At 36.5% G+C, this 13,083-nt stretch overlaps 1 protein-coding gene across 1 annotated transcript; it reads left to right on the top strand.

The window, feature by feature from the left end:
• Window positions 1–4,840: 4,840 nt before the first annotated feature.
• On the top strand, window positions 4,841–10,166 carry LOC100922694 (zinc finger protein 2-like; the record flags this gene model as incomplete). The annotated part of the gene is made up of 5 exons (XM_031949538.1): window positions 4,841–4,964; window positions 6,754–6,849; window positions 7,030–7,032; window positions 9,340–9,478; window positions 9,809–10,166. Coding segments are annotated over exons 1-5 (720 nt in total), but the record flags the coding sequence as incomplete, so codon positions are not given.
• Between the last annotated feature and the right edge of the window lie 2,917 nt (window positions 10,167–13,083).

Genomic DNA, 13,083 nt, shown 5'->3' with positions numbered 1-13,083 from the left:
TACAACATAAATTAGCCTTCTCTTTTTTTCCTTTCTACCATGCCCTCCCATAGAGAAAACCAGAAAAACTAATCACCTTTTCCAAGAACATATGTAATCAAGCTAAACAAAATTTCTGTATTGTTTATTGTAAAAGAATATTATACCTCAGTCTAATGTCTGAGCATCACTTCTCGATCAAGAGGTAGGCAGTGTGTCATAATGTGCCTCAGGAATTCATTGGTCATTAAAGTGCTCCATTGCTATGTATGAGGATATGTGTGTTCATACATGCATGTATTGCACGTGATTGATCAGTGTACCTGTGTGTATATGTACATGTATACATACATTTATATCACCCAAAATCCACTGTCTCATTTTTTTCTCCTGTTCCTCTTCCACTGAGAACATGACTAAAACCTAACCCATTCACACAATATATGGTCAATATGAAAAATAAAAGCATCCACTTGCCCATGTCCTAAAGCACATTTCTCTTTCTGCATCAGCGTCTTTAAGGGGGAGGCAGCAGCATTTAGGGTTAGTTGTTAGACATCATTGTTCCTCAGTAATGCTGATTGGTCCTTATGCTAATCCAAATTTACTATATAGTATTCCATTACACCTGGGGCCCTTATTCATGCATTCCCCATTCAACACACATATATACATGTGTGACACACCTGTAGGACACACGTGTATGTACACAGCAACTGATCAATCCCTCAGATTCCCTTTACCACCTCAAAAAGAACAACATATATTCTTGAACATCCTTTGAATTTGTTTTGCTTAGGACTAATCCCTCCCTTCATCCATCCTCCCTCTGACTTCCTTCCCCATTTGCTTCTTCCTCCCTTTTCATTGGAGAGTAAACTGTCTTTCTCCATTCATCTCCCTATGTTGTGTGTATCCTTCGTTTGATTAGATGATTGAAATTCAGATGTCTCCACCCACTTGTTTGTAGAAGTGTCTATTTGTAGACCCCATTGCAAGAGATAACATTTCCTAGTCCCCCTTTCTCTCCATCTACCTTAGTGTATCCTTTTTTCCCCTCTTTCCATTTGGCACGACTTTATACTATTTTGATTCCTTCTCTGAGCCCAAATAGGGATCTGAGGGGACATGTGTCATGTCACCACAAAATTGTCCTTTTATTTTGAGTCTTTGAGACTAGTTCATTCTGTATTATTTTTCTGTATTTCTCTTCTTTTGTTTGAACTTCTAAAATTTTCTATATTTATGGTCTTTTCCTTAGGAATGCTTGGAAAGACTTTCATTAAATGTTCTTTTCCCCTGAAATTGCTTCAAAATTTACTCTTGGCCATAAAGTCAGGTCCTTTGCCTTCTGTCAGATCCTATTCCAAATTCTCTGCTCCCTAATGGAAGTTGCTGTCAAATTGTGTCTGATCCTAAGGGTGGCTCCTTGGTACTTGAACTATACTGGACTTTCTTTACAATGGCTTGCAGGATTTTTCTCATTGACTTCGAAGCTCTACATTTTGATTATGATTTCCTGAGAATTTTCATTCTGAAATCTTTTTCATGAAGTTGATGTGGTTTAACATGCAGAAAGAAATCAGAGAGGTTTTCTCTTGGCCACCAGGAGCTCTATTTACATAAAAGTATACAGGCTAGTAGAGAGAGAAGCTACCAGGATTATGGAAATTTTGGCACTTTGCCAAGGCTCCTGGAACTGGAAAGGAATCAAGAAAGAGGTTTTTTGGTGATCTCTAAAATTGTTGCTCCATGGATTCTACCTGGCAAAGAGATGCTTTTGATTGTGTAACATTATGATAAGAACAGCTAAAAGCACATTTCTGGGAAAAATTTCAGGGCCTGTCTCATCAAAGTGACCTGTGGTTACTTTCTTTAGGAGATATGTGGGGACTTTAATGATTTCTTGAAGTCTTGTGTCTAGCCTGTTTTTTAAAAGGCATTCTGATAGAACAATGACTAACCCGACTTTAGGATTGCCTTACTCCCTTTTTTATGCAACTTTAACTTTCAGATGTTTTACATTTTCTTCTCTTTTTTTAAAGTCTCTTGAATTTGGTTTAGTATTTATCATTGTCTTGTGGCTTCCATTGGGTCTCTATAAATTTTTAGAGACTTTGTTGTATGGGCAAGATTTTAGGAACTTGGAATTTTTTCACAAAACTTATTTCTTTTCCATTTAGTTCCCCTCAACTACTCTTATTCCATTCATAAACATGTCTAACTCTAGCTCTTACCCTTCCAAAAATTCTGGCCCCATTAGTCCTATACTTCTCATAAAATGTGTACTACTAAAGTGTTGTACTTGATCCAAAGCATTCTCTTTTATCTATTGAATTGACTGTGTGCTTTTGCGTGTTTGGGTTTAAAATATGATTATTTCATTTTTCCTCCCTAATGCTACTGCCTACCTCTGGACATCCTTCCATTCCTGGTAAAAATCCCATTTAATTATAATGCATGGTTTCTTGGATAATTTATTGTGGATGTTTTGATAGGACTTTGTTTAAAATTGGAGGAAAGAGATAGTTTTCGTTGTTTGACTTGTAATTTACTCCCTCTGGATTTTCCTTGGTTTCAGTTTAAGATCTGTATTTGACTCTTAAAAAGAATTCTTGTAGAATACTTTCTTGTTTGGAGAAATTAGTGGTGAAGTGAATACTAGCTGTTTATTATAAATTTGATAGAATTTTTCTAGCTTCTGATAATTTGAATATTTCAGGCTATTGACAGTATTTCTCTTAGCTTTCCCTTCTCAATTTCTTTATCATAAAACTGTATATTATGTATTGATTATTTCTTTTAGTTTTCTTGTAATTTCACCTTTGCCATTTGTTATTTCAATGACTGGATTTTGTGCTCTCTTCCTTTTGATCAGATTAGCAAAGGCATTTCTCCACTTTATAAGTCATTTCAAAGAAGCCATTTTTAGTTCTGTTTGTCATTTTTATTTTTTATTTCCAATTTATCTGTTTTCCTTCTAATTTTACTATCTTGTCTTTTGTATATCTTGTCTTTTGTACTTATTTTGGATTTGTTCATTTATTTTTCTAATTTTTTTATAATGCATATTCAGTTAATCTCGTTTTCTTTTCTCTTAATGTATGATGGTAAGTCTATATTTCTCCCTCTGAGGACTGCTTTAACTCAACCCCAGAAATTTGGGGATATTATTTACTTAATCATATCTATTTTCTTTTACTAAGTTATTTCTAAGATTTGTTCTCTAATTCAGTTATTATGTCATATGTCAAAGGTAAATTTCCTTTTAGGTTTGTATCTTTGGTGATCTGTGAACCTATTTTCATTCTTAATTTATTAGGGAATGAAAGAGTATATTGATTATTTCTACGTTTTTTCATTTGTGTGCAGTATCTCTATCCCAATGGCTAATTTTTGTAAAAGTACAATATGTTGAAAACAATTATGCATATTTCTCTATTATTCCATTTAGAAAATGCCACAAGTCTTTTTATCCCAAGTTTCTCTAGACATTTGTTCATTTCTTCAACTTTTATCTCATTCTACATTTCTTTATATATATACCTTTTTATTTACTAGTTATATGCATGGGTAATTTTACAGCATTGACAATTACCAAACCTTTTGTTCCAATTTTTTCCCTCCTTGCCCCCACCCCCCCAGATGGTAGGTTGACCAATAAATATGTTAAAGTATAAATTAAATACAATATAAGTATACATGTCCAAACAGTTATTTTGATGTACAAAAGAATCGGACTTTGCTCATTCTCCATTTCTTAATCCCCATTTTCCTTTTAGTTCTTTTATAGATTTCTCTCCCTCTCTTGCCCTTCAACTATCCTGTTCATTAGTTTTCTAATTTCATCCATTTTTCTTCCCCTTTCTAACAAGGATTTCTCTCCCTCTCCTCATTGTTCACCTTCCTTCACTGTTTTGCTTAAATTCTCATTCTCTGTCACATAGCTCCTCTGCTCCCTTGGTCTTTTTTCCTTGACACTTCATACAATCAAAGGTTCTAAGGTCCCCATTCTGAGGCTGTGCTGTAGGAGTACAAGTGCTACTGCTTGTAGACCAACCACACAGATGTCTTAATTTTTCTTCCATTTTCTTCTAGAAATGTAAACCTTGTATCCATGCTCTTCTACTCCTCCAAGTGCTAGTTTCCCCCAAGAGTGACAACTCCCCCACCCCAAGACCAGTGGACTTTTCAGGCATTAACCCCCAGCCTCAAGGTGAGGACCCTTTGTCTTATAACCTCCAAAGTCAGGCTTCCTACCTCGATCCATCTTTTCCAACTTTCTACCCTCTCTCCGGTTTCCCATGTGGTTTTCTCCTTAGCAATCTCAAAAAATATAAAAAAATTAAATTCCTCAGTTGTTCAAAAGTGAAATAATAGAGTAAAAGAAATAAACTGTGAAATGTGGCTTGCACATAGATCAGGATGTGATTCTACAATTCCTAGTTTGACATAAACATGTGTAAAATTCACAATGACCATTCTCTTTGGCAAAAGGTGGTTTATTTAGGAGAAGAGGTTATAGATAAAAGGAAGAGGAATGGGAAGTAGAAAGTGGAGTTGGGAGAGCATTAGGATTACCAAGGAAAAGAGTTGAAGAATTCATTAACGGACTATGCCTAATATGCCATTCTATTATACATTCCATAATAAGTCACTTCTCAGCTTTATTTCAACAGATCCTGAATTCAATAAGTCTCTTAATGACCAAGGTTTCAAGAACTGATTAACACTTATGAAGGCAAATTTGGCAAATCTTGCCTCAGTGTTTGAGTTTCCTCCAATAAATTGAAGGGGTTGGACTCTTTAATTCTGAAGAGTCTTTCAGCTCCACATCTTAGGGCTTTTGATGATTTAGGAGATGGTGACCTTCAAGGATGTGGCTGTGGACTTCACCCAGGAGGAATGGGGCCTCTTGGAGCCCTCTCAGAAGGAGCTGTACAAGCAGGTCATGGTGGAGAATGCCAAGAACCTGCTATCCCTGGGTAAGGGCCCTGATAATTTCAAGTCTGCAATCAAAGGGAATATATTCATTCCCCAGGGTGCAGGCTTTGGGGGTCGGGGAAGATAAGGGAAAGGACTGGTCTTTGCATTGTATGATAGGACTTGGGGATGTCCTTTGTTGTTTCTGAAGCTCTCTCTTACCAATTCCCATTTCAAAGATTAAATCAGTGTGGAACCATCTCAAACACAGAACTAATCTTAGAGATTAGCCTCTGCGTGGACATGAATTTTGCCTGCCAAAGCTCTGAAAATTGCTCAGGCGGCTTTTCCTTTCAACTCATTCCTTTTTGGGATGGGTCTAATATTTAGAATATTCTTTTTAACAAGCATCAATTGGTAGCCTAAGGCATCTAATATAGGAGTTTCTCCTTAATTTTCCTTTGTATTGACCTCAAATTCCAGCAGAAGTGGTAGGAAAACAATGGAAGGGAATAAGCATTTATTTTGGCCTGCTATTGCCAGGTAACTGTGTCATGCTTTCTTTACAATACAGTAACAACAATATTGTTTAAGAACTATATTAAGTTCTAAGTATCTAAATAAAGGACAAATCAAGAAAGATGCTATTTGCATCCAGAGAAAAAACTGATAAATAGAAATATGGATAGCATAATTGTACATACATGTGTGTGTTTATTATTTATGTATGTATATATATTTCTATATAATGGCAGCCATCTCTAGGTGAGGGCAGGCAAAGTGAAGGGAAAAAATTTACTTGATAATTTTGTTGTCTATTTGAAAGGAATAGCAAGTTGTGCATTATAGATTTATAGTTTCATGTGCAATCATCTTACTATGATATGGAAATGTTTGTTTATAAATTAAAAGGAAAACAAAATATTATGTCACTTTATCTTCATTTTAACTTTCCAAGTTAGGTCATATTGTTATCCCCATTTAAGAGTTGAGGAAACTGAGGCAAACTAACAGAGTTTAATTGACTTGCCCAGAGGTAGGCAGTAACTGTCCAAGGCTTAATTCAAACTTGGGTATACCTGACTACATACCCAGGACTCCACTGTACTACCAGCTCCCCTTTACTTCTGGATAATGGAAACCATGGAATGAGTTTGTCTGTATGTAAAAAAGATGTGTCAAGTCCAAGTCCCTATTTATGAGGGTTGAGGCTGCTCTAGCCTCAAAGCAAGAGTCCTTGCACTGAGGTCAGTTCAAGCACTTAGGGCTAATTACTCATTGGACATTACTCTATGGGCATGTGCTTGGGGAATGACCCTTCCCACTATCCTCTGCTGGCTTGATAATGGGTGTATACAGAGAACTGTAGGAGGGACTAGGGGGTGAAGTAGGACTAGCCAGGGTCACTTTGGCAGTGGATGAGGAAGAAAGATGTTGAGGAGATCCTGCTTCCATCCCCTTCACTTCTACCCCTAAAGATCAAGAATAAAGACTAAGGACTTTTACTTATCCTGACTCTGGCTGATTCTAAGATATCCTGGGTGCTAACGCGGTCGTCACACCAGCCCAGTGACTCTTTTTACCCAGGTTTCTGACAGAAGGGGGCCTCACAAAACACTAAGTAGGAAGAAGAGCATTTGCTCTTTCTCAGAAGTTGTACAAATAATGGGGCACATCCTAATTTAGGTTACTTAATTTACAAGTACTAGTGGGTGAATATAGACTGATATGTATGAACATAGAGAACTGATTTTCAACATGAAGCACTCATGTTGGATCCTCATGCTTTCCCTAAGAACTGAATTACAAGTTCTCTCTCTATCTTCATCTCTAATTGATTTCCATGCCCAGGGTTTCTAGGTCCCAGAGAAGAGGTGATCTCTTATTTTGAGCAAAGGGAAGCACCCTGGATGCTGGACCCAGAAGGCCTGAAAAGCTGCTCTCCAGGTGAGTGAAGTGAAAGTAGGGATATGAGAGCTGTGGTTACAAGAGGCTTCTCGGAGTTACCCTGAAATAAATGCTCAGTTTGGAGGAGAAAGGCCAGACTTGGCTTTCTTTATCAGATATTTCTTGGCAGCAGGGTCTGGGGCTAGTCAGTGGATCTCAGCTTCCCATCTATAAAAGGAGAGGGTTGCACTCTATGGCCCTGTAGGTCCCCTTCAGTGCTCATTTGTGATCCTATAAGAAGTCATTGTTTGGGATTTGGGACAATGCAGAGAATCATCTCTGCAAGTGCCAAAAGGGATTAGGTTCTATTACATGAGCCATTTCTTAGAACTTTTTGTCGGTAAACAATTAAGCACCTCTACATGGCAGCCCTGGGCAGAGCACCGGGAACATAAAGAGATGTAAGGGACATCCCCTGCTCTCATGAAGGTCACAGAGTGGTGGGGAAGACAATATACCAGCAACTATTGAGAAGCCCACTGTGAACCAGATAAACTGAATAAATTTAGTGCCTCACTGCATTATTAATTGGTGAGCATAATGATGGTTTAAGGAGAGCAGAACTGGGGAGGAAACAGTCAAACTGAAATAAAATAGCTAGTATTTATATAGCACTATGTGTCATACTCTGCATTGTCTTTTATCCTCATGAGAATCTGAGGACTTAGCTGGTATTTTACAGACATAGAAAATGAATCAAACAGAGGTCCTATAACTTGACTAGCAAGTTTCTGAGGTGGGATTAAAACCACTGCCTTCCTGATTCAAGGTCCTCTCCATATTCTATCTAAATATGATGTAAATAGTCATACATGCATGAGGTAGAAAATAGCAGGAGAATTGCACAAGCTCCCGTTGAAACTTGGAAATTCATTTTTTTTAACTAGCCAGTCAAAAGAAATTGCAAATATTGTTAAAAAGATTTACATTTCTATTGGCTCATGACAATTATTGCACTAAATGACAAATATACTCAAGGATCAATTAAAAATATTGATTGATGTTATTTTTTAATAATATTTATATACTCACAACCTTTTAAAGGATAGCAACTGAAACCCTACTGAATGACCAACCCATGTAGCCAACCAGTTCTTTTGAGAAATTGCCAGATAGAAGAACAACATAAACAGCAGATAAGTACAAATTAGAAAACAATTCTTTACATTTCAATGAACCGCAATTTAAGGTCTGTTTTTCTAGAAAGGTTGTGGGTTTCCATGATGATTTCATGATGACTTCTGTCCCTGCCTCCTGATCATGGTTCCTGCACTGCTGTAGGAATGCAGACTCAGGTAACATCTTGATCAAATGATTAGAGATAATAGGAGATGGGGTAGTTATGTAACCCAGGAGGGAGAGAACTGGTCCAGGGAGAGACAGCCCCCGAGGGACTTTGTACACCTGTGGCCATTTGTACAGGAGTGCCCAACCTTCCTGGAATACTGGAAATAATCTGATTTTAATTTGAGAAGCCACAAGGCTACATTGCACTTAGTAGCAGCCAGAGATTCATGGAATCGTTGCCCAGTCCTCCAAAACAGTGTATTGGTGATCATGATACACTGACATCATGGCAGAAAGAGCATTTCTCTCGAAATTAAGGTAGAAATATACACCTCTGTAATGTCCCAGAGGACAGCTACCTTTATAATCAAATCAGACATTTATTTACCACTTAAGGTGCCACTAACACATTTTTGGGTCAGATCCCTTGAATCATTATTTCAATCCTTCAGGGGTTCTGTGAGCTTCTAAAAGGGAAAGGATTGCAATAGTGGTTCTCCCTTCCGTATCATAGGATGATGAGACATATTTTCAGATGTTGATAATTTCATGTATTTTTAGAAAATTGTGTTTCTTAGCATATGCAAAGGGCATATTATGATAATTTAAAAAAAAAAAAGAAACGTGATAGCTATCTCAAAAAAGGTAATGGTTCAAAAATACTAATACCTCAAGTAAATGCAAAAAATGACTGTGTTAGCGTTCTGAATATGACCTCAAATAATGTAATAGAAAAAAAAATTTGAAAGTCACCATTATGGAAATTTGGTATAGTTACAGAGAGGATAGATCATCAAATAATTTGAATATTTAGTATATATATGCACCAAATGACATATGTATTAAAAAAAAAAAAAAAGAACAATTGAAAGTGCAGATAATGAAAGGGAAAGGGGTAAATTGAGAATGCAGATAGTGTGAAGTTACTTTCTGTGTTGTCACAGGTTTATTATAAATTTCCAATATAACTGTGCATGAAGCTCCATAGAAATTAAATTATGTTTGGGACGTAAACTATTGGGATTTAAAATGATTGATTCTGGCCATTTAAGATTTTTTTTTTCTATTTGCCTAGGAAAAAGACAAAAAAAACTGAGTTTCTTTTCTGATGGATAGAAAGGAGTATAAATCAATATATGTGTCTGCATCAGTAATGTCTATGTTATTGTTTTCTTTGTTTCTTTTTTTTTTTTTTTTTGGAAGGAGAGCTCAGACTTGAAATGAAGGAAACTACTGCAAAATTAAGCCTTTCTGTGGTAGAAAGTCACAAGCAAAGATTCATGAGTGACAGTCCTTATGACTTCACTTGGAAAGAAATCTGTGCAACACTTAAGAGAATCCAGCTTAGAGAGAGACATTATGGATATAACCAATGTGGAAAAATTTTTATAAAAAAGAAAAATCTTATTGTACATCAAAGAATTCACACTGTAGGGAAACCTTATGAATGTAAACAATGTGGGAAGAATGTTAGAGAAAAAAGAACTCTTACTGTACATCAGAGAATCCACACTGGTGAGAAACCTTATGAATGTAACCAGTGTGGAAAGGCTTTTAGAGAAAAGGGCAAACTTAGTGGACATCAGAGAATCCATACTGGAGAGAAACCTTATGAATGTAACCAGTGTGGAAAGGCTTTTAGACAAAGGGCATCTCTTACTGGACATCAGAGAATCCATACTGGAGAGAAACCTTATATATGTAACCAGTGTGGAAAGGCTTTTAGACAAAGGAGTGCTCTTAGTGGACATCAGAGTATTCACACTGGAGAAAAACCTTATCAATGTAACCAGTGTGGAAAGGCTTTTAGACAAAAGACGTCTCTTATTGGACATCAGAGTATCCACACTGGAGAGCAACCTTATGAATGTAACCAATGTGGGAAGGCTTTGAAAGGAAGAAGAAATCTTATAATACATCAGAAAATCCACACTGGAGAGAAACCTTATGAATGTAACCAGTGTGGGAAGGCTTTTAGAGAAAAGGGTGAGCTTAATGTACATCAGAGAATTCACACTGGAGAGAATCTTTATGAATGTAACCAGTGTGGGAAGGCTTTTAAAAATAGAGGAAATCTTACTATACATCAGCGAATCCACACTGGAGAGAAACCTTATAAATGTAACCAGTGTGGAAAGGATTTTAGACGAATTTCAGCTTTTATTGATCATCAGAGAATCCACACTGGAGAGAAACCTTATGAATGTAACTGGTGTCAAAGGCTTTTAGACATAAGCAAAGTCTAAATGTACATCAGACAATTCACACTGGACAGAAGCATTATGAATGTAACCAATGTGGCAAGGCTTTTCGTCAAAGGAGAGTTCTGATTATACATCAGAGAAGCCACACTGGAGAGAAACCTTATAAATGTAACCAGTGTGGAAAGGCTTTTAAATATAGAGGAACTCTTCGTATGCATCAGAGAGGCCACACTGGAGAGAAACCTTATGAATGCAACCAATGTGGAAAGGCTTTTAAATGTAAGAATAATCTTATTGAACATCAGAGAGTTCACACTACAGAGAAACCTTATGAATGTAACCAATGTGGAAAGACTTTGAAACATAAGAAAAGTCTTATTGAGCATCAGAGAATCCATACTGGAGAGAAACCTTATGAATGCAACCAGTGTGGAAAGACTTTGAAACGTAAGAAAAGTCTTATTGTACATCAGAGAATCCACACTGGAGAGAAACCTTATGAATGCAAACAGTGTGGAAAGACTTACAGATATAAACAACCTCTTATTGTACATCAGAGAATCCACACTGGAGAGAAACCTTATGAATGCAAACAGTGTGGAAAGACTTACAGATATAAACAACCTCTTATTGTACATCAGAGAATCCACACTGGACAGATACCTTATGAATGTAACCATTGTGGAAAGGCTTTTAGATGTAAACAAAATCTTACTGTACATCAGAGAATTCACACTGGAAAGAATTGTGGCAAGGATTTGAGTCAAAGGAAAGCTCTTACTGTCATCAGAGAACCCACACTGGATAGAAACCTTATGAATGTAACCAGTGTGGAAAGTGTTTTTAAAAAAGGAAGTTTTTTAATGGATGCCCAACAATTGGAGAATGGCTGAATAAGCTAGGGCATGTTATGGCATAGTTATGGAATATTATTGTTCTGTAAGAAATCATCTTGCTGATCATTAGAGAGGCTTATGTGAGCTGATGCTAAGTGAAATTGGATTATTTGCCATCTAGGAGAGGGGGTGGTGGGAAGGGAGGGGAAAAAATTTGAAACACAAAGTATTGCAAGGGTTAATGTTGAAAATGACCTATGTATGTTTTGAAAATAAAGCTTTAATTATTTATTTTCTTTAAAAAAAAAAAAAAAAAAAAGGAAGTTTTTACTCTGCATCAGAAAATTCACATTGGAGGGAAGCATTATTAATATAACCATTCTGGAAAGATTTTTAGAGAAAGTAGAGCCCTCAATGGACATCAGAGAATCTACACTGAGGAAAAACCTTATGAATGTATGAATGTAACCAGTGTAAAAAAAAAAAAAAAACTTATAAACAAAACATAAGAGAGTTCTTAGTAGACACCAGAGAATTCACACTAGAGAAAAACCTTATGAATGTAATCATTGGGGAAAGGCTTTTTGAAATGGGGAATGGCTCTACATCAGAGAATTTACACTGGGTAGAAACTTTATGAATGTAACAATTTTGGAAAGGCTTTAATAAAAGTCTGATTAGTTATTGGCAGATTTATCAAGAAAGATAAAAGCTTTAAAATAAAGAGGAAAATTAATTAGGTAGAGAACATTGGGACAAAATGTGGTGCTATTGCTGCCTTTTATACTTGAATCTTCTCTAGTCACAGCCCTATTGGGAGGAAAGATGGGGAGGGGAGGATCACCAATAGTTTCTTAAGCATACTGGATCCTTTTTCACCTGGTCACCTACTTGAAAGGCAACATGGTGGAGTAGAAAGTTCACTCGAATTGGAGTGAGGAGATGAGTTGAATTTCTCTTTCTGTACCACTGGTCTTGGAAAGTAAGTTAAATTTACTGGGTATCAGTACATTTACATGTTCTAAGTCCTGTAAAGATTCTGTGGATGTGAGAAGAAGTCAAGGAAGGTCTTGAAGATGAACCCCACCCCTCAATGCCACTTCTTACTGGGTCCTTAGTTTCAGATTCGGGCTAATAATTGAGATGACTTCACTAAGCCTTCTGGGTGTGATTGGCAGTGTGGAGAGACAGCAAGACATGGAAAATTCTAAACCTAGATCTTTGTTGAGTTAGGAAACTTGCACGCCATTCCTAAATGAATACTGTTTTCTATGCAACTAATGAAATGGGTTTCTTCCCATATCAGGTAAAATAAAAATGTTTTATTAAGATGCTATTAAGAATGAAAGATTTCAACTCTGAGGTGATGGGTTACATCCATTAAATTTCCAATGATGATCTCCAAAGTTGGAAATATTGTTAGGGGGCTGTAGAATTAGAGGCATAGTAATACAATATATTTAGGTATGAATTGGTGGAACTATTTTGAAAACTCACTTGGTATTATGATTTATTAAAAGACAATCAAATGTACATACTTTGAGACACAGAGACCCCACCACAAAATGAGGTAGAGAAAGGTAGATACAAAAGAGAAAATAGATGCTCTTTAGTTGGAGAATGTTTATATGGTACATGAACATATTAGAGGATTTTTGTGTCATAAGAAGCTTTAGATATAAAGAATTGAGAGAAGCATGAGGATAATTAAACAAATGAATTGAAGAAAGGCATCCAGTATAATGGAGTCCTTATTTTCCCATATCCCAAGGACATTTGTGGAGTGTTTTGGATCTCCACCCATCAGTGCAGTTCCTTACTTTGAGGCTAGTTGAGTTTTCCTTCTGCAGTTCTTTAATGAGAATCCCAACAGAGGATACCAAGGATGTTCAGAAAATGCATTGATC

The sequence above is a fragment of the Sarcophilus harrisii genome, chromosome 2 (genome assembly GCF_902635505.1).
Source record: "Sarcophilus harrisii chromosome 2, mSarHar1.11, whole genome shotgun sequence".
NCBI lineage: Eukaryota > Metazoa > Chordata > Mammalia > Dasyuromorphia > Dasyuridae > Sarcophilus > Sarcophilus harrisii.
The sequence above is the reverse complement of the archived record's forward strand: the minus strand, read 5'-3'. Positions and strand labels throughout refer to the sequence as shown.